At 37.6% G+C, this 27968-nt stretch overlaps 1 protein-coding gene across 1 annotated transcript in view; it reads right to left on the bottom strand.

Moving 5' to 3' along the window:
* The window catches only part of CNTN1 (contactin 1), a 99168-nt gene that overhangs the window by 37743 nt on the left and 33457 nt on the right, over positions 1 to 27968 (bottom strand). The window contains exons 11-16 of the mRNA XM_072875070.1: positions 27416 to 27543; positions 24629 to 24804; positions 12419 to 12539; positions 7508 to 7666; positions 4023 to 4172; positions 417 to 487 (exon numbers count right to left, since the gene is read on the bottom strand). Of these exons, the coding sequence (XP_072731171.1) occupies positions 417 to 487; positions 4023 to 4172; positions 7508 to 7666; positions 12419 to 12539; positions 24629 to 24804; positions 27416 to 27543 (805 nt within the window). The remainder of the gene's footprint in view (positions 1 to 416; positions 488 to 4022; positions 4173 to 7507; positions 7667 to 12418; positions 12540 to 24628; positions 24805 to 27415; positions 27544 to 27968) is intronic.

Here is a 27968-nt window from a genome sequence, read left to right as displayed (position 1 = left end):
GCACAGCACATTAAAGTCATACTTAAGACATTATACTTTTAGTTGTAGTAATCTAATCTGCATGCTATTCAGATTGTAACTTAAAAAAAGGCTCGAAGAAAGATACAATATGCAGAATTTTTAAATGCAGTTACCTCGATGCATTATCATAGTCATTATGTGTTTCAATCTCTTGGAAACATACTCAGAGAATGTTTTAGATCATATTTTAGAAACGTCCAATACATAAACATCTAAAATATTCTCTTCCTCATTCCTTTTCATCTATTTTTGTGAGAAAAGCCTGAAAACCTATATATACTGTGTACAAATCCTGCTCTCACAGTAGCCAGTGACAAACCATCCACGGGTTTCAGGAGGAGCTAGATCAGACACAAGGAAGTACAGGTTTTGTGCCATCTCAGTGCAATACCTACCATCCATGTTATTGTCAGCTCTCGATTGCTTCCCCCCCCTCCTCCAACATCAGAAGGAGCCACATTAGGAGCTAGAAAAATAGAAGAGACAAGAAAAATGACTACAAAGTATGCAGTCAGTAAAAATATGGCTATTTACTTTTCTTTTTACCAGCAGGGCCAATGAGCACACGTGGCACACACAATTAAAATAATGATAGTCCGTAATAGCTGTGAGAGTCTGTGGTCTTGCCAAGACTAATGTATAGCTACTGCTGCAGGAAACATGCCAGTTCTAACCATAGCTAGCAATCATTCTTCTTTTCAACCATATTCTCTACAAATATTTAATTGAATATTCAGAAACGGAACACTCCTCATAGGTCTTAAGAGAAGCACTGCATATTGTTCTTGTGCTTCCTCAGACATTGGTATGCCAAGGGCTCAAGCACCCAGGACTTGCACATGTGTTTACCTTAACAGACTGTGATTAGTTCCATCTACTTCAATATATTTACTCACAATGTGTACTGTTGAACCCATGGATATATCTTTGAAGCACTGGCATCCTAAGCCTATTCTAGATTAGTGGCACATGTCTTCTTGATTGGCATGTTCAGAATGGGTAGATGTTCAGAACTGAAGCTGGCATAGCACTTAGCAATTTACTAATTGCATTTTATACTGATATTCTGTGTAATAAAATAAAATCTGTTGATCTATCATTAGTGCACAGCTGAGTGGTAAAGCAGGATACTCTCAAGGACTCCATTAGAAATCAGTCCTGTATTCTCATTTCTGTAAGACTCTTTGCACTAAGTATGATGATTCTATTGCTATCCTCTATGTTGTTTATGTATTTATTTGCTGTCACTCAATACTAAGGACACACAAAGTACCACTGAAAACATAGGAAATGATGGGCTACCTATAGTGCATTAAATATGCTCCAGGTGATCATGCATTAGCTACCTGCCCTATCTACATGAACATGTTTTTTGTGTTAAAAATTCTTGTATGATCACGCATTTTCTCCACTAATCAGTGAATGTCACAAGCTAGTAAGGGGATAGTTCCTAGGTGCTCTCCCACTATTTAAGTAAGATGTTTGCTGAGGCCTTCTCTGAGGATCAGCTAAGGAGAAACACAAAGCAGAGAAAAATCAATGTTTTCAGAAAGGATAAAAATATGTAACAATAAATTTGAAATTGAAATCAGCATTCAGTGCATGGTTTGTGTTATTTACTTGTGGCCTTCCAGAAAACAAAATCCTCATGACAATTCAAGAGGAAGCTTGAACTTATTACTCGACCTTGTTATTACTGAAATACACAGCAGTCACACTATCTATTATAAGCGTATAACTTTAGTGCTAAGTTAGAAGCAGAGGTTTGCTAGAATGCTTATAGTAGTCAAAGAAGATACACAGGCTGCCAGAGAAGAGAAAAACGACTGTCTAATGTTTTACAAATCACCCTTTTCCAGAGAATCTCCCTCATTCTCTCAACGATTAAACCCACATTTCTCTCTCCATTAAGATCAGGTTACTAATTCAGACAGCTATAGACAATTATTCTAATACATCCAGAAGCTAAAATACATAAAAGCAGACTTTGAGCCACTGAATTTCAAGAAATCACTGTGAAATGTGTTATTGATGAAGCAAGCAGATTTCATTAAAAAGAAAAAACATAGCACACATTCTTAGCATGCTAATAAAAATGTTACTGAAATTACAGTTATCTACAAGAAGAGAGATTTCAAAACTGAAAAAGACACTGATAACATTTGAGTTTAACAGCCATTATTTGTCACTCATACAGTACAACAAAGATGCAACACTGTTTGTTGCTGTTTAACGCAGAACAAATGTTAAAAATAACTACACTGTGTGGATACGGGTTGTTGTTTGTGCAATAAAATATTTACCTTCTTCAGATTTACACGAAAATGCACATGCAGTACTGGTTCTGTAGTACCCTTGAAGTTGACAGTGCAACCCAAATGCTATTGTTGCTTCTCATAACAAATTCCAGCTCCTGGCAGAAAATGCACTTGAGCACAGAAGCTCATCTGCAAACTATTACTGATTTATACCCTACTCTGGCACGGCAAGAAGTGCTGACTGATGCCTAGGAAGACTACATTAACATTTTGCTTTGTTTCACCAAAAATGTCTCACAGTCTGCCAGAGATGACAATGGTGCTGTGCATGGGGAATCAGACAACAGACTAAACAGACTACCTCTTGCAAAAGCATTGCAACCTGCTACGAAACTGGAGGATATGCCATTTTTTGGGAGGCTACAACAAATACCATGAACGTGGCACACTGTAAACTGCAGGACACTACCACTTCCACCTGTGAGCATTATCTCCTCTTCCTTTCTGTCCCTTTTCTGACATTTCAAAAATGGCTATGGTGCACGAGGCACTCCCAGAAACGTGTAGATTTCTCATTTAGATTCCTGGGCCTTCAAATACAGCTGTTGAGTCATAAAACATATGATGCTAACAGTCAATTTTATAGGCAGTAATTTCCTTTTACTTTAGTATTAAGTTCTGTGGCTTTTCCTTCCCCATCCAGATTAATTTAACCAATCTGTATTTCCTTTCTCCCTAAACAATGAAATTTTTAATGGACCAAATGTGGGTCTTTTTTAATAAATGTTTTGAAATTTGCAATGCAAATACATTTTATTTTGAAAATACTATCTAATCAAAGCAATGACCTAGCAGGTGTAATTGCAAAAATTAATTTTTACACTTTGGTTTTGCATTTTTACTTTCAAATCTCAAGCTATGGGACAACAATTGTAAATATATCTAGGTTGCAGATAGGTGTTTGTATGTGTTAAAGAGGATATACTGGTATACAGACTTTGTTGGATACAGTCTTTCTGCAGTGATACATTACCTCCTAGAGCATTCCTGTTATCTCCTTTGTACAGTCAAACCAGCATGTATTATCTTGCATAATAACATCTAATTCCTCATTTTGGAGAATTCATTTAAAAAGGATGAGCCTGAGCCTAAAGGATATCCTTAAATATGCTCTGAGATTTTAACACTGTGCAATTAGACTGATAAGGGCATATGTTGTGTCAGATAATGTCACATCTTTGACATAGAATACGAAGACACAAGACTAAACCTTCAACCACAGAAAAATGGCATTATCCAGTACAACACACATCCTGTCATGTATTCTTTAGTTAGAATACAAACCAAACAGCAAATGGACATTTTCCTTGTTAAACACATGCATGTTTTTTCCTAAGTCCTGTACCCTGGTCCCAAGCATGTGCATGCATTCATACACACACAATCTGATTGACAGACACAGTGGGGGATCTCCGAAAGATACAGTATGATTCTGTTTCAGCAATGGAGGTAAATTTGCCATTTGTATCACACTCTTTCCTGTCTGCTTTGATGCTATCAAATCTGGACAGTCTGGTATTTGCTTACTAAAATCCATAGTAGTGGGTGGCTGAAAATACATTGTCTAGAATTGCATCTTATAGAGTGCTTTTTTCAAATAAAAAACAAAATTACAAAACTGATTAATAACAATGTGAAAATTAAGAATCACATTAAAAAACTTGACATTTTCTGTTTACGTACGAGCGCCTTCAGTTCTAATTCTCTGTGATGGCATACTGGGTTCTCCTGTCCCCAAAGTGTTTGTTGCTATTATCCGGAACTCGTATTCCATCCATGGAATTAAATCAATCACTGTAGCAGATTCCATATTTCCTTCAATATCTGATGGTTCTAAAAAAATTAAGAAATTACTTTAGAAAACAGCATTTTTACAATAAGGTCGGCCAACAATGTGGTTGATTTTGGCAAAACTACCACTATTCTGCAACCACACATAGCCAACTGAAAGAAACTTGATGTTGTACATTAGGAATACCACATTTTATAAGGAGTACTCACAGCAGTGACTGGGAATTTGTAAACTTTATCCAAGTGTCTTTATCCAAGACACTATCTTGGATAAACCCTTATAGACTTGTAAGTTTTAACTGGGTGTGAACTAGCAAAAGAAGTACATGTAGTTATGAGGTATCCTTACTAATTACATATTGTAGTTGTAGAATTTCATTTTACCTACAGACAAATGCAATGAGACATCTGGAATGGAAAAACAGTAAAATAAAAATTCATGATATAGACAAGGACTAGACGTCCAAATGTAGGGTTTGGTCAATTGATAAAGAGTGGTTTATAAAATATCATCATATTTTGGTGCACCTTATTAGTAAGCATGTTACAACTTGCTATCTAGTTCTGATCCAATAAGGGTAAGTGTTCTTGTAATTCCTGCGAAAAGACTTATTATTGTTATAAGGATGAGCTTCTTTATCATAAATAAAATGTGTAACTCATGACTGTCTGTCTACAATTCACAGACAATAGGGGTTTTTTCTGTAGCTGTCTGCAGCTATAGAAAGACAGAGGATTTTCATTTATTGCGTGGGCCAAGAGTTGTTTGTCAAATCACAGTCTTGGGTTCAGAGGGAGATGAGAAATGAGATATTCTGCACTGGGAAGGCAGCTGATTTGGAATTAAAATATGAATGCAATGGCTGCAAAAAAAACAGGCACAGCAGTGTGAGCACTGGATGGTGACACAACTTTCCTCTACCTAATGATCATTAAAGTTTTCATTCCAAAGTGAGGCTCTGAAGAAGAAAGAAAAACACTTTTCATTTTCTTTCCACCTGCCCATCACCCTCCCTCATCCTTACTCAAATTATTTTTCTGTCCAGTCAATAGAGCCATTGCAAACCTCCTACGGCATCCAAGCCATGATATAAATTTGGCATTCCTTTTCCTGGGCTACTTTCAATCTCTTCATTTAACCTTACTGTGCCACAAATTCCCGGAATAATAATGAATACTCAACATGATGAGAATTTGATCCCCTTAACTGGAAAGAGCAACATAAATGTAAACAACTTATTACATAACCCATTCATATATATTTCTGTACTGTCAGGTGGAATACACTTCTTTCATAAAACACACTCGATATTATGCAACCTGAGATGAATGATTTGGTTTGGGAATAATGGTAGTAGCAATAATAACAACAATATTTCCAAAGTGCAATGCCAAAGTACATTTTGTTGTTCCACGTATTGAAAATTAGCAGCATCAAATGACAGCCTAAACACTGATGAGAGATCGATTTGGACTGTTCATCATGCTGCTTTCATATGAAAGTGAACACTGAGCCAAACTGGGAGGAGCCCAGAAATTAAGTAAAAGCTTGCAGTGGTGACAGTGATGGTTACTATGGTGATTTTACCTACTTTTTGAGGAAATCATCTATTAATCGGAATTACTCAGTGTGGTTCAAATGAAAAAGCAATGATTTTGAAAGCATTGGAATACTTAATTTAAACTTTCCAGAAATTAATAATTTATATCTTGCCTGCTAGCTTCTTAAAAAAGGAATTCAACAATCTAGATTCCTCCCTGTCCCACTCAAGATGTGAATCCCACACTCAACATGCTACAGGATAAGACTCAAAGTCTGACTGCATGTCTCAATGACTCTCTCATTAATTCTGTGAAGCAGAACTTCAGAGATGCAGAGAAGTGCATCCCGTCATGCCTATAACACTGCAAGCAGGGAATCTTCCTGAGAAGTGAGAGATGGGTTCAAGCATCTGCTCTGAACCAGACAGAGTGAAGATCTGAATCCAACACTTCTATCTCCTACACACGTTTCTAGTTCCAGTAACACACAGCACAAAAGGAAGCAGTATCAGAGCTGCCACCCCCTGTTTATAAATTCTTTCTATATCTTCCTATAAACTAAATTCTTCCCAATTCCTTTTTTTTTTTAAATTAAAAACAAAAAAAAAGAATAGGAAATAAAATATAATTTATCCTGAAAAAAAGTGGAGGCTGGTCTAGAAAGATCCTCCCTCCTGTGTATCTTGTTACTGAACCAAATAATCGGTTACTTGAACAGCTCTAATTTCTACTTTGATTATATTTTAAAGTTCAAAGAAATCTATTCTACAGAAACTATTAAACAAGATATAAGAGATAGGAAGGGACTGGGGATCCTTCTAGTTTTATTTTCCAAGCTGCTTTAACATGTCATATACTAGGGCTAGCTGTTAGACGTAATTATATACAATAGAGCTGCATATACTACGTATTCTAGAAGAGAAATATGATTTAAGGCAGTAGGCCTAGTATTTTTAACTTTTGACTCTAAAAATGTAACAGATTTTCAGGTCAATATGTTAAAGTCTATTTCTTAGACATCTACCTCTGTAGTTTCAAAGGACAACTTAAATGAAAGACAATAGCTGAAACTATTAATATTTTTAGTATTTAGAAGCGCTGAGTATGTGACGCCCTAATTCCACAGAAAAGGACTTAAGTTATAATTTATTACGGTGGCATACTGAATCCTATTGATAGGACCATTCTGTATAGCTTGTAGCAATGCTATCCTTCATAAAACACTCAAAGATACTAGTAGTTTAAAAATATTTTCATAATTCATGCATTTATGTTAAATCTTGCAAAGAAATATACATTAGCATGCCCTGTGTTCAGGTAGGTGCCTCCTCAGCTGCAATTATGTGGCACAACAATGACATCCAGTGGTTAGAAAGATAATTTTAGCTATGTTTTCTCTAGGGGTGCCAGTTTTAACGCAACTGGAACTTAGTCTGCTCCCAGGAAAAAGCAGACAATTTTAACCAACTTTCTGCATAACAAATACAGAAATGAGGACACCCATTTGTCATCCAAATTAACCTGTAAATGAATTTTTATTATTCTAGTAGCTGACATGGAATTTTTCAAGCAACGAGGTAAGAGGCAAAATACAGGTTAAAACTCTGGCGTGTTCTTTTATTTCTTTCTTGATATTCAGTTCAGGCCCTCCAAGTGCTGGGAACAAACCTGTTGACAACACACTGATAGGACAGTACCTGCTCCCAAACCCTGTAGCAGACATTAATCGCAACCCTGGTTTCCTTTTATTGTGACTATTTTCTGATTAGCCAAACTTTCCAACAATCAAACACTTTAAAACCTATTTACCTTATTACTTCTAGCATTACTCTTACCTGTTTTGGCATCTTTCCACTCTTCAGACAGAAAGGTTTTCGACTGGATAGTGTATTTAGAAATAGGGCTATGATTGTCTGTTCCACGACTCCAGGTAAGTGCTACAGCAGTGTCTCTAATTTCTTCTACTCTTATACCTCCGGGAGGGCCTGGAGGGCCTGAGAAAAAAAATTGATAATTCAATTAACAAATTAAATATTCTGAAAATGAAAATTCACTAACTTTCCTACTTGTATTTATCAGATACAAGGCTTTCAACTCTCACTTTCTACTTAAGAACAGATTGAAAATGTATATATACATTTTAAGACTCTGCTGAGTGATTCAGAGGATAAATGCTCTTGCATCTAACAACTACCAAATGAAACTTCCATGACTGCTGCCTAAGTAGTAATATTGAGGTTTTCTTGAGTAAAAAAATAATACTTTGAAACTGTTGCTACTCTTTTTTCAAACAACAGTGAACTCAGAGTCATAAAAAATACACAAAATCTTCCTTCCTAAATTCCACCTAATTATGACCTTATTGGTGACCCATCTTTAATCTACACTTCTGCTTGTGCCATATTGGCCTTGATTGCAATTTATATGGAAAATCTTGTAACTTACATTGGAGAAAAATCATACCTTGAAAGACATTTCTATAGACCTCTTCACATTTCTCTTGGCCTTCATATTAACCCAATACGGTAAACCCACCATCAGATTCAAACTTCCTACAGACTAATATAACTTGAGTGAAAGCAGAACTAGGCAATGTTTCTCTACAGTTCTACAAAAGCTGTCCCACAACAACAATTTTAAAAATCCATGCCAAAATGTGGAATCCACTATACCCACTGAACTAAAAGCAGTCTTGCAAACTACATAGGTGAAATCGAACAACCTCTGTGCACCAGAATAACCCCACAAAGACCACCAACAAGGGACAGAAGCACTAAGCTGCCAAAGGGAAAACATTTTTCACAAAACAGCCATTCCACATCTGCCCTTTCAGTCTTGATCATCAAGAAGGACCTATAAAATAATTTCTAAACAGTATTTTATTTTTCTACAAAAGGCAGATACTTGCAAAGATTAATTTCAAAATTCATAGCTCTATTGAATATAAGAAGTCATGAACAAAATACAGATGTTGTCTTGATTGCACATTACTATGCTCCCAACACCCAGCTAAATCGTTACAGGTAGAAGTTGCTTGTCCTAAACTAGTTCACAGTCTCATCTCTATGCTTTTCAGGCATTAAATACTATCTCTGATCTAACCAACTACTTAAAATAGCTATGCTAAAATAACAGCAATTATTCTCAATTCATATTTGGCTTTAAGTTTGTTAGTTGTACTTCAGATCTGAAGACATAGGCATGTTCCCAAAACTTGCCTGTTTTTTTCAGGTGTATCACTAAACCTAATAAATGGTATTACATCTCTTCACCAAACCTCATCTGGTTTATTTCTGAACAATAATAACAGAAAAAAACTGGAGTGAATGCTTGCATTTTTCTAAATGCATTTTTTAAATTTTACAAATTTTCTTCTAATTACTACTACTTCCACACCTCTACTTTGTGTGAGTAACTTTTTTATTGTTGTTGTGCTGTGCCTTGGTCCCCAGAAGAGAGGATAAAATGTGCAGATCAACAGGCACAGGTGATTTTTTCATAGACTAGAAAGCTAAGAAGAAAGTGATGCAGGTGCACACACACGTGATTATAGGAATCTTCATCTGTAAAAGATACCACAATCTTCTGTAAGCTGTGCTAAAAAACCCTCAAACTTACAGTAATTCTGTAACCCAAAGATTAGTACCTACTTACAAACTTGGCCTATAGATATTTTCAGATCATTCTTTTTATATTGACTGTTCCAGTTTTGTTATTATGCTTCTGTTTTATATGATATAGTTATGTGATATATATTAACTATTGTGTAAAAACAGAGACAATGCATTAGAACTATTGAGAAGCATTTTCTGATTCTACATTCAGAGATAATAATATGCCAACACGATTCAGGTAATTATCCAACAATCTGATTGAACAAGTCCCAGAGCATACTAAAAAAACCAACAAGAAATAACAGGATATATTTCTCTGCAGTATTTACAGAGAAACCAAAACCAAAACAACTCAACAAAAAGAATGGAACAAGATTTCTACATCAGATCTAAACACACACTGTACCAAATGTATCTTCAGCTCTTGAGCTCTTCATTTTCTCCATAAATCTGAGCAAAAGGAACCAAATGTAATTAACTGAATCAAACAAATATACTACCATAAATTGTTGTTCCTCTGTTTCAACAAATTTATCCTTCTAAGAAGCAAGTAATTCCATTCCCAACTCCAAAAGTATTCAAATTTAGACTGGTTCTTCAAAGAATATATATGCCATTGCTTAAAAAGAAATAAGCGTGGCCACTCTACACCATCTATTGGGCTACGGCCTATGACTTCGACAATCAAATTCCTGATTGTTTCTTCTCCTAAGATCCAAGAATAGTTCCCATTTAGTATCCTTGGAAAAATGTACGTCGGTTGGCTACTGGATTGCTCATAACCAACTTCTGTTAAAATTCAGATCTTGGCATTGAAAACTAACCTACTAATTAGCTGTCCTCGGACCTCCCTTTCAAGGTAAAACCTAAATACATTACTGAATGTGGAAACAGCCTCTTACACTTCACAGAGGATGCACAAACTAGAAGCTGTTGCTAAGAGCTGATTTTACAACCCCTGATGAGGGTTGTTAGTTAACTCTCCACCCTGGTAACGTGCATACTTGCCAGCTCTATGGACTCAGGTAGGTAAGGCCTGAGAGACCTGTTCTCCTGCAAGACTCTTCACTTCAGAAGCCCTCAAGCTGGAAGGTATGGAAAAGTTCATCAGTCCCAAGATCTTTCTTTCCTTCATTCTTTAGGAGGTATCTCTTACAGCTTCTCACCTCACTATCAAAGTTTCTGAAAATGGCATGTGTCAGGAAACACCAAGGGCCAGCTGCTCCCTCAGGAAAGCTGAGCCAGGATCCACGAGTAACCCCAGGGCTGGCAGTTCCTTCAGCAATGGGGCACAGTCCCACAGGGTTTGAATATAGTGGGCAGAGCCAGGTGCTGATATGGCAGTCCTAGGTACTGCAAGCAATGAATCAGGTCCATCCAGGTGACAAACTATTGTGTACATCCAAGCAGTCCATCCAGGAGACAAGCTACCCACAGCATAGGTCTGAAGCCCATCCAGGATGCAGGGCCAGAGACAGAGCTGGAAGCAGGCATGTCCGTAACATAGCTCCAGTCAGGGCTGAAGGTCCAGGGCTGAGCTTAACAGGGGTCCTGGGCCTACGGGCAGTTGCATGGGTGGGTGTCCCAGGTGAGGCTGGTCAGGGCCATTAAGGCCGGTTGGTGCACTCAGGGGCTTGACAGACTTCAGTGTACTAATATCACTAGCAATTCTCCTGACCATAAGAGCAATTTTAATACTCTAAGATCACATAGGACAATCTGTATGAACTGTTAAATTGTTTTGTGGACAGGCAAAATATCTTCATGTGCCTGCATGAACGGTGGCTATCCTTTACTGCTTCATTGATGAGACGTTCTAGAACCTGGCTCTGTGTTTTCATGCTTTGTTGTTGCCTCTTCCTACCAATGCAGTGAAACTATAAAGTCACCTTTGTCATATTTTATCAGATATTTAACCTTGCCCTTGCAAGACGCTGAGTCTTCCATTGACAAAAATGGTAGTGAGAATTACTCAGCACTAAGCAGAACTGTGTTCATCGTATTAAAACCCAAATGTGGAGCATAAAACGAATGCTAATTTCTCCCACAACGTAACCTCAGAGCAATGATTCTAATTATAATTACTGCCTTGGAAGGAGAATCAGAAGCTTGATAAGGCACCTTGTCTCTCCTTTTATTTTTAAAAGGAATTTCTTACATAATATAGAGGCACATGAACAGACCTTTCTCTTTTTCTTTGCAGATGTATTCTACAGATTCACCACTTATCATATTTGCTTTGACATTTAATCCATAGCTGATGGCATTTCACTGGCTGTTAATATCCAGCAAAAATTAAATACAGAAATATTCAAGTGCACAACATCCTCAGATGACAGAAATTCAGAATCAAGGCTCAAGCTATACTTCAGCTGCTATACAGTTCTATAGTATAACTGGAATGTGGGGCAAAACATGACAGCAATGCGTCTCCAAGTACAAGTTATGTCTGCTTTAAATTGTCAGCATTACAGAGCGTTAGCACTTCAGAACGTGTTATACCTGGAGGCACAAAACAGAGTAAAATGCCCAAAGGACATGAATTAACTCACGCTATTGAAACCACGCATTGTAACAGATCTTGTAGGATACATACTGTATGAGCAAACACAGTGTTTTGAGACTGCAGTAACACTTAACAGACATGCATCAGCTAACAATGGAGTGATAACCTTAACCCCAACTTTCCTGGTTTCTGTCATTTGAAAACTAGGAATCCTTTTAACGTAGGCCTAGTATTATACACATTAATTTAATCCATAAAGCTTTATGAGAAAACAGAAGTGGCTTCTTAAAAATGTTATACAGTGGATACATTGAAATGATATTTAAAATCTATTTTTAATAATAGGCACCAAATTAAACTGTCTAAAAATTACTTTAACATAAGGAAAATACCCATAATAAAAAAATCTTTATTGCTTTTCAGGAAAACATGCTCAGTTAGACCTCTAAATGTCTGGAATAGAATCAGTACCCTGAGTAGACTTTAAGGACTTTGCATGTTCATGCACTTCCCATTTTAATTTCTGCCATTTCTTGATGAGAAATAACATACTCTAAACAACCAGAAACACTCTGCTTGTCTAGGTGAAAACCAGCCACATCTCTGTTTTACCTGGAGAACCTTACCTCTTACCACAAGGTCAGCCGAAGCCGAGGAGTTGTCAACAATCGTCTGAGCAGTGCACGTGTACCTCCCAGCGTGCCGCAGCTGAACGTTTTTAATGAGCAGCTCACCGTTGGATTTAATCTGTTACAAAAATAGCACTTAGTGAAGCTGGTAAACATCTCTGTACAGCATGTGACACCTATACACATCCCTCCCAACTGATACACAGTGGTTGCTATTTCCAAAGAGCAAGTGCTTACTTTTAGCATGAATCACCCTCAAAGATACATCTGATTTATATGACAGCTGTTGAAAGTATCCTGTGTTTCCTGAAGACATGCTGCTCTTTACCAGACATGAAAAAAACAGATATCTTAGTAAATGTATTTTTCACAAGGCAACATTGCCCTTTTACTATTTGAAGCCCATATCCGAACATTAAATTTAGTCAAGAATTTTTTCATAAACAGCAGTCAGATGATTGCTCCGTACCATTACTTGCTTTTTTATGCACGTTTGTATGATAACATGTCCTGGAGTCCTGCTAACAGAGCAAGATACTGTTTGGCTCTTCCTTCACAAGCTTAAAGCAGTACAAACTTTTTTATCACAGAGCGGCTACAATCACAGCCAAAATTAAGATGCACCAAAGAGACACTAAAATGCAGAGACTGTGAAGAAACAATAATGTTCAGCGTGTGCCACAGCTCCTTAGAGGAAAGGCCAGCCCCCCTTCTGCGCAGTGGTGCTGGCGATGGACAGGACGATGGCAGTAGCCATAACCCTGCGGCGGGAGGCTGGGCTGCCGGGGCTCCGGGACGGCTCCAAGCCAGCACAGCCCAGGGCAGCCCCTTCCTTCGGCGACCCGGGCCGGGGCGCGCACAGACAGCACTGTGGCGAGGCCTCGGCCAGGGCCGACTCCCTGCCAGGATGACTCCCGGCTGCGGGAGCTGCTGCTGAGGCGGAACGCTGCCTTCTGGCCCTGCTGGAACTACAGCTCCCATCATGGCACAGCCCCGCCTGGCCGTGGTCCCTGCTGGCCCTGACCTGCAGAGCGGCCACCTAACTTCGAAGCCTGATCGTGACCCGGCCTCCTCATGGTGGACCTGCCCAGCCACCCCTGGTCTGTGCCCGGCCCTGGCTGCCACCCCCAGGCCTGCCTGCTCCCCTCCCTCGGGCCCTGCGGGACGGGGCCCTTGCTGGCAAGGCCCCTGCCCGGCCGGCCACACTATCCCCACCGCTCAGCTCTCGCTGCTCCCTGGCAAATGGCAGCAGGACTCCAGGGAAGCAATGTACCATTCAACGAGGCTCATACACTCATCATCATCATCATCACAGACCCTAATCCTTCCTCAGCACTCTTCACCAGTGCTAGACTACTGGGCAGATATATAGCTATGTTTTCAGATGGTTGTAAGGTCCACTATCTGCTACCTGTGGCTGTACAGATAGGCAAACTGAATAAAGTATTTTTGTCCTATGACACGTCTGTGAACCCACTAACTAGATGTGCACCTGTAAAACAAGGAGTAGAACAGAGACTGCTATATACACCACTGCTATTCTTAATGAAAAACACATTTTATGTTAAGACATTTATATAAATGTTTAAAAATAACACACTTGAAATATTTTGCTTATCTATCCTGCATTTTATTCCAGAAAAAGATTACTAGGTTAAATCACAAGGTTATATATGTGTTGGTCTTAAAGGTATTTCAGGAAAAACCCAAACGTTCTCTCCAATATATATCTGATTGCTTTCATGGAAGTCAAAATGTTACAAAAGATTAACAGATGGATTTATACCACACTATACTGAAAGGAGCAACATTCAGATTTCCTAATTCTCTGCAGATGGTTCAGAAATACAATTTAAAAAAACCCCAAACACTGAGATAACTCACTGCACTCCAGAAACCTTCACATGCAGGAACAAAAGGAATTCAGATGCAAAATTGTATGTAAAAAAGAAATTGCTAAATATTTAGGTGTAAGAACTAGTACTATCATCATGGAAGGTTCTAGGGAACAACAAAGACCTACAATACAATCTCAAATATTATGGGCTGTCATCAGTGTCTCCGCATTTAGACATTCTGAAGAAATGAAATAAAGCTATGTCATCCAGTTTATGTTTCCTGATTGAAAAGGAGGGGGGAAAAAAAGTAAGGTTAAATCTTTTCCAAATGTTCTGAAACTAGAATGCCAGTTTAGAGTCTATATTTAGGGGAGATTAAAATAGCCAGATAAAACTATCCTTTTCCTTTCCAAACTCCAGTGAGGATTTTGGATGCCAGCTTCAAATTCTGATGGCATAAAATTTCAGCACAAACTGAAATCTGTTAACAGCAATTTTTTTGGTCCAACGTAAGAATTCACATCTTTAAGAAATTACTGAGGTAAACCAGTGATTGGATAAAAGGAGAATCAAGCACACATGAAAGAAACTGCTTAATTCTGGCTAGCAATACTTCAGCTGATTGCCTCATAGGGTCAGAGAGAAATGCAGGTTACACTGTACCCTTTCAATTTTTGAGTGACACAAGTGCTGTTAGCAATGACCAAACAGATTAGTTGGATCAGTGAACAATCCAATGTTCTTGATATATTTCTGACCATTTCTCTTTTAGTTATTATTAAACTGTGTCCATGTGTGTGTGTATATACACATATTCACACTTTTCACTCAAGACTAATATGACAGGGCTTTTAATTTAATTTGCCAAAGTTCATGCAGGATAGAGAGACGAGGTGAGTTTGGGACAGTGCCATTTCTGTGCAGGTGCCCCCCCAGTTTATTCATCAGAACTCCAGGGGCACTGCCTTCGACGACAGCATCCTTTGAAAATCTGTGGGGATTACTGCATATGTGAACACTGGCTGGCTGCCTGACTAACCACATGTAAGCCTTTTTTTGTCTACAGTGGGCTAAGCAATGCTGTCAACAGCTTTCAGGAAGAAAAATCAGTGGGAGTGTCAGTATTTCTATGACAGCTACTTGCTCCTCTGCCCACCAAAAAATTACACCAAAGACACTGCAGAACTTCAAACTCCTTGAGTTTTCAGTTCCTGGGTTTTCTTTTTCATTTTGTTCTTACTGGTTTTGGTTTTAATAAAAGATATAAACAGTTCTCTGTTTGAGTGCTGTGTATAAACCTTTAGTTTATTAACACTAAATGTCATCCTAGAAAGAACCACACTGCCTGTGAACCTCTGATCATTGCTTGCACTTTGATTTGCAAATAAATATAAGAAAAGGTTGGGCAAAGCAATAAAGTTTAGAAAAACTGCATAAACTTAGAATTCTCATAATCATATTATTACTTCAATAACAAATGATTACAAATTCTTAATAGTCTTAGTACTCATTAATTCCTATGTTAGCACTTTAATTAAAATACTTTATTATAGTTATTAATGATGTGCCCATATATTTGCTCTAACATTAATTTCCCATATGGGAACTTGGTCTTAAAATCTAAATGATGAAAAACAGATGGGAAAATATAACATAATTTAAAAATCAACAACCCATAGGTATGGTATTGTATCTTGTTGGTTCAGAAGCTCTCCTGGAGCAAGGTTTTATGCAGCTGGTGATGAAGCTTTCCATACCTCAGAAGAAGCCTAAGTTCTTGGTGGTAAAAGAAGAGCTTACAAAGCAAATAAAGAGGATGGGCATCAGCAAATTCTGTCCACAAATTAGATATGAATGCACTGTATGTTTTCATTCAAAAACCTCAGCTTGGCTAAGTTTAAAAATGCCTTCCTTAACTCAGAGAAAACTGAATCACAGACTGGAAATAGTGATAGCAGTACTCAGGGATGTTCCAAGGGTATCTGTGGTTCACCACTCAGTTATTTACCAAGTTTCAAGCAAAGACTTTCATCATATGAGCCCTATATTTATGCTTTAATAGTCGTGTCAAAAATAGCATTGTATGACCTATTTCTGTGATTCACTGTTCTCTTTTGACTATCACCTTTGCCAGTGCACTAAATTACTGAAAGCCATCAGAACATGCCCCTGTGTGATCAAAAATCATTTACAGGAATCTAGGTCTTTTGACTGAAAGCTTCTGTTGGGACCTCAGAGACAATAAAGGAACTTATGTTAGTATGAAGCTAACAAGTCCTTTGTAATAATAAAACTAACTTGGCAGAAATAGAAGAACCTGGTAAGCAGAGACAGACTTTTTTTTTTTTTAATTCAGGTTCGAAAACTAGACATCTGAGCTTCAGAGGTGTTTAATACGCAGTGGAGGTAAGATGATAAGAGAAACGATAAGAAGTAATGTGGAAGAGATGGGATTCTTGGCGATGAGATCAGCTTTTCCAAAGCCAGCAATAATTTAAAACATCTTTTTCTATTACCTAAAATTATTAACTCTAAGTGAGTTCATGTGAATTGTTTTGTTCCTGCCAGTAGAGGATCTGCTATGTGGTAGATACAAGTAGAACAGACAATCCAACAGCTGTTGACAAATGTTAATGTAAATGTTTTCCTGATATTGAGATCAGAGATGGCATGGGGACACCACCACCAGTGCAGCTCTGTTGTCTCAATCCTATTCACAGGAGAGCTTATCTCACTTTGTTTTATAAGCCATGGCTGGCATGAAAGTTATGGGTAAATAAAAAACCCAGCAGGATAATGATGACAGTCATTCCCACTGAAGAATCTCTTCCTTCAGCGAACTATATTTATATGTAAAGGAAGTACAGTGCTAATTCTACCCCTGAAATGTGGACTGGGAAATATTTCCAACAAATATATTATTCTTCCCCATTCAGCATACCACTGAGAATGCCTGAGGACACTGTGCTTTGTACCAGCATCCCTGTGGTAATACGCCCTGTTATTTCATTTCCAACAGCAGAAAAAAGCCTAGGTACTTGTTCACTTATACTCACGGCTCACAACTTTACGGCTGATGATGAAAATTCACAATATACTGCAAACTACATTTCTCTGAGTAGTGCTCACACCTGGCTTTCTCAGCTCCTGATACCTAACTGGGGATGGTACATGGATTTTGGTAGTTTGTAAAGTCTCACAAGCACATAAAGTTAGAGTCAACTGATTTTGCAACGTATTTTTTTAATTCTAGCACAGAAGTTGGCATATCTTGACCCTCTAAACAAATTACATTTCTGTGTGCTGGAAATAGCACTGTGGATTAATAATAGGTTTCCTCAAAGGCTTCTGTCGGAGCTAACTGGTCGTTGGCTTCCCCCTCAGCACTATGTCTTCTGCTTTCCTTCCCCTCCTTGCTCTTAACCACTGACTCCATCCATCTCATTCCATGCTCACTACGTTACTATTAGGCCCTAGGCTCTAAATTTTACCCCAAACCTAGCCAAAATATGTGACTTCCAACTCACTCATGTCTAAAGTGTCTCCCTAATACATCAAGGCACTGAAAGCAATGTATTAAGACAGTGCCTTTGGAGAATCCTGCGACTCTTTTTCAGAAAAAGCAGTAGCTCAGCTGATCTGGTTGGCCATGCTTCATGAACAATCACCTGCCCCCTCCATATATTCAACAAATTGTACTGAATGAGCTCACTATGACGCTGTCTCCCAGGTTTTGTTCCAGTCCATACACAGCCTCTTCTTCCCAATCCATGCACAGCCTCTTCTTCCTCATCAGTGGGTAACTGAGCTTTCCTATCTAAACATTTTTCTCTAATTCTTCCATTCTCCTCCTGAAGTTTCTGTTGATTTCCTGTCATACAGCTGTAGCTAGACTCCACACTCTGCAAGGAGGATTACCAGGGGAAACAGTGAAGAAAAATGAAAATTAAAATCTTTGTATCTTTTCTGCTGCAGAAAACTGTGGAATGTGCAAGGAGAGATTTATACAATAAAACTAAGTGTCTACTCAGTAATATGTTGAAGCAGAAGCATGCAGTAAAACACCTTTGTCTACCATGTCCAGCCAAGGAACTGCAAATTATAATAATTTACAAAAACGAAACAGGTGTTAAGCTATACTCCTCTAACAGGATTTTTATAGTCCAGCTGGTTCTCAGTGGTTTACAAAAACAGCTGTTTTGGAGAACTTTCCTTTTTGGCAAATGCTGTCTCCAATCTAGAATTCATCTCACCTATTTTAGACATCTGTAGCGTGGATTTTGGTATCTGAACTAACTGCCTTTTACAGTCAAAGTGAAGAAACAGGCCCTTCCATGTGTGATTTACTTTAATGTAAAGTAACTGTCTGGCCACGCATCTCCAGAATATTATGAATGTGGTCCTAGGAGACTGCAAAGCTTTCTGTACTTTGGAGAGGGATAAAGTAAGATGAATAATATTTGCATAAGGAAGAAAAAGCTTCTGAGAATACAGTGAAGTCCACACTATTGAAGGTTAACTGTATGATGGTTGCAGGGACACCAGAACAAGTTATACACAGACAGCTTGGATTCAGAAGCGACTTCAAAGCTGAATAGAGCCTGAGTTACGAGCCCTGCAAGCTCTGTGCTGAACATGTTTGGCTGCCTTTGTGCCACATCCCTGAACCTATGAACACTGGAAAGCACACTATGGATTCAGCAGGTCCTAATTCCTGCTCAGTAGTAGTCATGACACTGAGGTGTGTCAGCACCATCTTGAATAATGCTCCTCATTCTGTGAGAGCTTTTTAGTTGGGTGCAATGCTATGCAATGTCCAGCATCAGTAAAGACACCTTTCTTGTCCTGTGAACTCCCTGGGAAAGATTCCCTACCAATTCTGTAAAAAAATTCCATCATTAAAGCTGCTGGTAAGGTAAACAATTCCTAAATGTTAAAATGAAATTATTTGCCAGTTCTCAGAGTGTTAAAATTCCTATTTTGATGGAAATTAGAAAGACCAAAGCATAAAGTTCCATCATACACTTTCTAAAATGACTTCATTCTTGCTGGTACCAAGCTTTGGTCCAATACCTTAACTCCTTATTTCAAACACCAGAGCTTCTGCTTGTGGTGAAAGGTGCTGATATCCCATTAGACAAATAACTGTGCACCAGCATATAAATGTATTGGCTGAGCAAAACACTGCTGTCGTCTGCTTTCAACACTCAATACCCTCTTTGATACACTTCATTTAACTATAGTTTTTTTACACAACTATATTAAACCATCACAGAATCACACAATAGTTGAAGTCAGAAGGGATCTCTGGATGTGTCTTGTCCAACATCCCTGCTCAAAGCAGGGTCGACTGGAACGGGTTGCTCAGGGCCATCTTCACTCCAAATATTTTGAATAACTTCATGGATGGAGACTCCATAGCCTATCCAGGCAACCTGTTCCAATGTCTGACCACCTTCACAATGAAAAAGTTTTCCTTATGTTTAATTGGAATTTCCTGGTTTTCAGTTGCTGCCCATCACCTCTTGTCCACTCACTGGGTGCTAATGAGAAAAGTCTGGCTCCATCTTCCTTATTTCCCTCTCACCAGGTATTTATACGTATTGACAAGATCATCCTGAACTTTCTCTTCTGAAGGCTAAATAATCCCAGCTCCCTTGGGCTCTCCTCATATGTCAGATGCTTCAAACCATTAATCATCTTAATCCTATCACTGAGAAGTTCAGCAGAGGTTTGAGGGCATGCTTCTTTGATTCTTCTCCTTTTACAATAGGAACAGAATGATTGGTTTCTACTTTTCAATATTTTTTAAATGCAAGATGTAAATTTCATAACAAAACTCAAGTACCAAACAACAGAAATCAAGAACCTTTGACATGCAAAGAATTTTAAGAGAATTCCAAAATTCTCACAATTTAAAAAAATATTGTTTATCTTAAAAAAAAAAATAAAGCAACGAGCTGCAAGTTTCTCTTATAAATAGTCTTGGTCATTCCAATTTTGGGCCTACCATTTTGGAATTCTGTTTTTTGCTGGCTTTACTTTGTTTTTGCAGAGGAGAGGGGAACTCAACATCTTGAGCGGGGCTCCATGGAATGCTTTTTTTGATAAATTATGATCACAAAGCAGCATGAAGCCTTGAAGCTATCTGATGTAAAAATAAGGATAGTACCTTCTGTGTGATGCAAAAAGCACACTAGATGCCAAGAACAGAACTTACAAACCATTTCAGTAAGGTACTTTAAATGATCCAGATATTACATGATAGGGTGATACAGGCCTGCATTTTGGTAGGTGTGAAAGCGTCTCAGGTACCCAAATACAGTTTTTCTTTGTGTTCTTTTGATAATCTCACTGCTAATATGAGAAAACATGAGCAAACAACAAGTCAGTTGTCTTTATGACAAAACTTATTGGCCGGCCTTATTGTATTTTTCCATCACCACTTCCTCTTTCTTTTAATTCTTATAAAAGGAAGTTATTTGCAAGCAGGCCAAGTTCCTGAACACTGGTACGGCAACTTAATTTAATTTATTAAAGATAAAATGGTGAAAAAAAATCAGGGTTTCAGGTTCACTGAATTGTTTAAGACAACTAATAAACAGCGTAGCAAACACAGGAATATTGATGGTATGGAAAGCATTTTAAAACGTATGTATGGCTACATGTGACTAAGACTATTACAGCCTACATTTGGACTCTTCCTAAGTCTATGTACAAGTTTCTGACTTGAATCAGTTAAATTATGGAGTTCCTCTTCCTGACTATCCATACAAATGGACTAGTGTGGCTCCAAAAGTATAAAAAAATAGTTACACACATTCACATATCAAAGATAATTTTTTGTAATAAACTTAAAAGAATATACTTATTTGGACAGTGTATATTTTAAAAATATATATTAAAAGTAAGCTTTTCAATCTTTAAATATACATAACACAAAGCAGATCCATAAGTAACAAGTGATTGAACATTAGAGTTTTCCAGATTACTTGAAGTGCTATATCTCTATGGGACTTGAAAGGATGTGTTAATGTTTAGATCCTCAATCAAATAATCAGAGGAACAACCACACATAGAGTCAAAAGCAACCAATTTAGTAGTAAGATTTCAAAGACTCCATTTGACTCTTCGAAAGCTAACCAATTAATACATATATTTTTCATTTTAAATATCACTGTCATAGGAAATCAAAACAGCACTGACAAATGTTCTTTTGATAAATGAATTTTAGTACTAATGTAATGCAAATTAGTTTTGCCTTCAGCAAATGATGAAGATACCAAAGCTTTCATTTAAAGAAAGAAGACTTATGCAGGTATTTACATGAATTTCATTAGCATTCAATTATGTGTATATGAAAACAATATTAGTATTATTTTGAGAACTGAAATACTGTGGCTGTATCAAATTTCAGCATGTTGATCTGCGCTGTCACATAAATTAATAGTGATATTATCAGGAAGACAGATGAGGATCCTTCATCAACAGGAAATTATAGCACAGAGAGCATGCACCACATATCCAGTGATTTTAATATTCATGATGGATCACCTTTTTCTTTTATGTTGGTGAAGGGTTGGGTGGCAGCATGGGACTCCACTGCTTAAAGCCCAGCAGTTAGGGCTGCTGCTGTCAAATGCACAACAGCTCACCCCTTTGAATCCAAGAAAGCCTGAGCAAACCTGCCACCCAGTGACTTGAGCTGAGAACTGCCAGAGATGGATGTGGTAGGCAGGTTAAAATCCCTTTGCTCACACAGGAAGGAAAAAAACCCTTAATGTAAGAATACAATAATATATGAATGAAACAGAAATACTGAAAGTGCATATTCCTCTTAATTACATCCTATATAAACATTTGTATTGGCTTAGCTGAATTTGTTAAATTTGTGCATTTATTATTATGTAAGCGCTGAATCGCCAAGTAACTACAAATCACAATTCCAGACGTCAAACGCGATCCTACTGTCCCCTCTGCCCTGAGAGATGAAAACTGAGCTGCCCGTGGAAGAGGAACAGAGATTATCTGCACTTGCCTGGCATTTGAAAGCCCAGAAATAAGGCTTAGGAATGCAAAACAAGAAGCTGCCCCTGCTAAAATAAGTTCTACCAGAATTGATCAAGTACAAAAGGAACACAACAAACCAAGAAATAACCTTCAGGAAGATGGAGTTATACACTGACAAATAAATTAATTGTTGTTTGGATCTAACCTATGTAACTTTAACTGTCTAAGTGAATTAAGAGTTAGTCATTCTTCAGCTACTTCTGCATCCTATGGAGTATCCACCTCTATAATCTATTGAAAGAGGAAATCTTCCAGCACAAGATTCAACACCCACATGAAGTGAACCACTTCTTTCTCTCTGCAGACCATAAAAGGTCTGTAGAGACCAAGCTAGCCTAGATTCGTTCACTTGAAGTGCTTTCCTAGAAAGTGCCCTAAAATTGGGATTTAATTTCAGAATTAATTTCCCCTAAAAGAAAAAAATCCAATTTCGTTCTATTTTCATTATTAAGAGGAAAACCCAAAAGTGTACGTCAATGATATAAAAACTTTTGTTCAACATATGACCAACAGATAGAGAAAGTCCAGGTTCCTTTCTCTTGCATTACAAAGTCCTCTGGTAAAGGCATTTTTACCCTCCTTCCACACCAAAAATTACTGATTCACCAACAGTTTCAGCCTGATTTTCTGTTTCATGGAACACAATTTCCTTGTGTGACTTCTGTGAGGTAGCTAAAAGCAATCAACTAAATAAAATTTGACAAAACCAGAGTGGTTTTATTTGCTCTTTTATACGAAATAATACATTTAATGGGACTTCACTCTTTAAGCTCTTATTTTGACTGACACTCAGACTCATTCCAGCCTTTATCTAAGGACAAACTAATGCCATTAGGAGGCGATTCAAGCTTTTTCAAGGTACTCCTATGCACTGATTAGTAACAAAGTGTAAATATAAACCTATCAAAAGCGTGCCTTAATAGCCACATGCAGGAAATGTTTTGAATGATGCTAGTGTACTAGGGTAGATCTACATATTTTGTACTTCCTGAGGCAACACAAAACACACCGCAAACTGCTTAGTACCCTGCTACTAAGTTTGGACATACTAAGTTTTGGGAGGTTTATTGCAGAAAGCACTTTATGTCTTTGGGATTCAATGTTTTTCAGCTGGTCTTAGCATAATTCTACTGGCTTGTTGGACAAGGACTTGTTCTCTCACTGAAAGAGAGCAGTGTGACTTCTTAGGGATGTTTACAACTCAGCAAATGAGCAGGCTGAGGCAACTCTTGCCTCCTCAAAGGACTGGTTTGTTCCAAATCAGACTAGAATAGTTATGCTTGAAACACCTTCTCACATGGAGATAAACACATTGAAAAAGCAAGAGAGAAAAAAATCTCCTGGTCCATGGAAAATCAAATAATATTGCCAGCCTAGGAGGAAGAATCTGCAGGAGGCACTGTTATATGGTACATCATTTTGAACACAGAGCTGCAACTGAACATGGCCCCTGGTGATCCTGGACACTGCAGGCACCATTAGAAATTCATAGAAATTCATAGAAATTAACAACCTTTTCTCTCCACATCTGCAGTTCCTCTTGGGAGCCCCCCAAAAAGGTATCTAAATTTGAGGATTTTTCTATCATTTAAACCCAGAACAACAGAATAAATATATACACATGTGGGCAGCCACTCTGAGGTTGTTGTTGAATATTAGGTAAATTAGCACGTGATTAGACATAACCAGAAGGGATTTCTACTCGAGGTATTGATTTTGAATAAGCCTGATAGAAGACTGTAAAAAGATAACCATACATGCAAATACGAAATAGCTACGATTCCTCTTTCTATGTGCCAAAATGAGTGTCTGTATTAACTTGTTTAGCCTTCACACAAACTCTTCTTGCTCAGTGTTTACAGACTGTTTGACTCCTACCCACCATCTGGCCCAGTCTTGTGCCAAATTCCAGAAATGTTGATGAGAAAAACATGGGTAAGTAAAAGTGAATGCATATGCACAATTTTTCGAGATAATTTGCACCCTGTTTAAGATCAGGCTACCTACAGGCTACCTACCACAGGCTACTTACCAGCTATATTCACTATTAATCAGAGTAGGATTTAACTGAGATACCAAAATACTTAAGTCAATTTAGATATCTGATTTCAGGTATTTACCTGCAAGTGTCTACATGTCTGTGAGGTGTCTAACTTGTAATTTTATTTTATATTCTTAGCCTACTGCATTTTTCTAGACCTGAACCAACACAATAGAAAAAGTAAAACAGAAAAGACAGCTATTCACAATAAAGAAAACTAGGCTTTCACATATTAAATAAGGATCTTTAGTATCTTACCATAACATTCCTTTCATAATGTTCGTGCTCTTTCTCGAAATCTATTACAAAGCCATTTAGAGACCAAATAAATGTCAGGTCTAATGTGGGATCATGGGATGCAATGCATTGCATGGTAGCATTCTCTCCAACGGTGACATCAACATTCAAGGGAGCTAAAGTAATCCTTGTAGCTTCTGTAAAGTTAAAAGCAAACATGGAAAATTCCAATAAATACATGTTTATCCAAATGTAAGCTCAGCTCCATAACTCTTTGATTATACATTAAACTGCTCCCTCAAACTCTAGTTTACATGTTATTCATGCAACTACATTTCAAAGACCAAACTAAAGAGAACAAAGGAAACCTTTTACAACTGAAACGCCTAACTTCTATTTAGCTGTCCTTTGAAAATGACTATGTTTCAGTCTCTGAATCACATTACTGACTATGTAAAGCTATTTTTATTCATTGACTACACTTCAGGTAGAAAGAAGACAGATGATGAATCTTATGTGACTTGTGTTGCATTTCTTGTTTTAATTATAATATTTCTTATGTTTTAAAACCTGTCTCTTTAACAAATGAAAAATTCTATTCAGTTGTCAGGCTGAGTCAGATTTCCATTAGAGCATTGCAGGGACTGAGATCTTAATTTATCTACTGAGAAACAATATAATGGATGCATAACAAACTATGCAAATAGCTACATGTGGAAAGGAAGAGAAAATAATACAACAAAAGGAAGAAACCTGTATATCCCCCAGCAATGCCTCTTATTATTACAGAAACAAAAAAAGGCAGAGATCTCATGATGCTTGCTAGAGATCTTGGTACATGCATCAAACTCACAAGGCAAATTAGCAACAGTGTTCTCGAAGGGACCCACTGGATCACTGAGACCTGTTCCTTTTTTTCCAAACATTATCATAAAACAAAAAGCCACAGAATATCTTCCTCATTCCATGAAATACAGTATCTTTCCCACCAATATGATAGTGGGAGTAGGGTACCAAAACCTGGAAGACAATAGCCATAAGAAAAGAGCTATTGCTACTAGGTAAGACCTAGGTTTGAGCATGCTCCAAGGAGCACACTACACCCCACCATACACAGAACAGAAAAAAATCCTCAATAAAGCCAACATTTCTTGTCCGTCTGCCTTGGAGAGAAACCTCCCCTTGGATCCTACTCTAGTAATCTAAAACCTGCTTAATACTGAGACTATGAGAATGGCACAACTACTGGCTTTTGCAGAATGGAGTATCTGATACTGCATTGGAGCCACCTGTTAACACCTGATCTCTAAAGTCCTAGCTATAGACACATGCCTAGGATACCTGCTCCATTCTAGCATTGTGCCTGTACGTTCAGCATTTGGTTTTACCATCAGTGATTTATAAATGTTTACATAAAGTACTCTACCAGTCTAAGAAGTTGCTGAAAGAGTGGTTCAGTGGCAGTGAACAGCGTGTGGGAAAAACCATCAGACTTTGCAGTGCCTGTCAGCTTCAGATTTAACTTTTTAATTTCCTGTAGTCATGCACAATGTGTGAGAAGTTTTACGGGCCACACTATGCTTGGGAATACCATTTTCAAAGCATTCTTTGTCAACCCTCATCATTGTCCACAATGTGAAAATAATTTTGAAATATGTCATCTGACCCTTCTGTTTCTGCTGTGATGCAAGGGAGATGTCTTAGTCTTTTGGTTTTCCTTTTTAGATGAATCAGAGCAGAATTCTCCAAAATTTTAAAATTCTTTATACCTAGTTTATAAACATATGGTTTAAGCATTTCACTGTGCGAATTTAGCGTGCAAATGTTCTTCCTGATTTTAGAAGGTATGATATAACTATTAAGGGGCTGGATATTTATTTACATAACCTTTCAAAATAATGAAATGCTTGAGAGTAATATTTAGACATATAAAACTGCAGAAGATGATAAAAAGTAACTGCAAACATTAAACAAATCTAATTAATCAAAATAAAGTCTTACAATTCATTTGGTACAATAAATTTGGTATAAATCAACCAGAAAAATGCTTTCATATGATCTGATGATACAGAATAATTCTTACATTAGTACATCAATATTGTGCCATTGAGCTGTCACATCCAGCATGATTTCTGGCACACACAGTAAAAAATGTATTTGATTAATGACTCTTCTACTATCAGTGGTACTTGACAGACATAGCTGTTCATGAATGTCATCCTTCCCGTCTGTATTCTACAGCTATTTACTTATTCGATATCAGATTTAAAATACACGATTAAGGATATCAGTACTCAATCAGTAAATACTAATACCCATAAAAGAAGGGAATTTAGCAGGGTAATCACATGGCTGTATGCCCCTATCTCACAAATTTAATGCATGTTTCTTTAACTGCTATGCTCTCTCAAACTTGATTACCCCACCAAAACAAAAGAAAATAAAAACTAAGGAAGGTCAGTAAAACTCCCATTTCTCTGTTGAGTCATGGTCCCAGAATCACACCTTAGCCTGAGCGCTAAGCTACCAAATTAAATGAATGCATTAAAATGTGTCAATTTAATGGATCAGATTTAATAATCTCTTATGGAAAAATCAACCCTGAAAATTGAGATACAGTCTCAGAACTGGTGCAAACATACCCTGTTTCTACTGAGCTTTAAAAGCATCAATTCATTGTTTAATGAGCAATTAAATTAGAAAGAAAAGATATAAAATGGCTTGCAAAAGTAGTGCAATGCTGGAACAAAAATTAGTGATTTTGAATTAAGCGTTTCTACCTGAAACAAATGAAATATACAGGCTTACCTGTCATTTCTAGAACACCAGTGCTATTAGCTTTTCCTCGGTTATTTTCTGCAAAACAGGTGTAGCGACCTTCATCCAGCTTTGTGATATTGATAATTTCCAGGCTCCCATCATCCCAGATATGTATGCTATTGGAAGTGCAAAATATACATCAAGAGAAATTAGGTTTTTATATTAGAAAGCAATACTTTCAGTAGAATTGTAGTAAGTGGAAGGACAAACCACAAACATCTCTTGGAAGCTCACCTCTAACTACTGCATTTATAAACACTCCTACAGTAAAAAACATTCAAATAGACTGTGGCATGATTAGATGCCTCACGTTGCTGGAGCAAGAGAGTGTACTTTTATTTGTTTGAAGTCATTCAAATATTTTTCTTACAGTTTTGTGATCCAATTCAATCCTGAAATGTGAACAGCACCAAACAGACTGGTTAAAGTTGGGTACCCTGCTAGCTATTTGGAGCCACGCTGCTAATAACATTTTGGCATACCATTTTCCTGAAATTACACATTCTCTTGCCTCTGAAATCTGCAAAAGTGAGAACTAGCC

Source organism: Ciconia boyciana, chromosome 1 (assembly GCF_034638445.1).
Source record: "Ciconia boyciana chromosome 1, ASM3463844v1, whole genome shotgun sequence".
NCBI classification, from domain to species: Eukaryota; Metazoa; Chordata; class Aves; order Ciconiiformes; family Ciconiidae; genus Ciconia; species Ciconia boyciana.
Note: the sequence above shows the minus strand (reverse complement) of the source record. Positions and strands in the feature narration are given on the sequence as shown.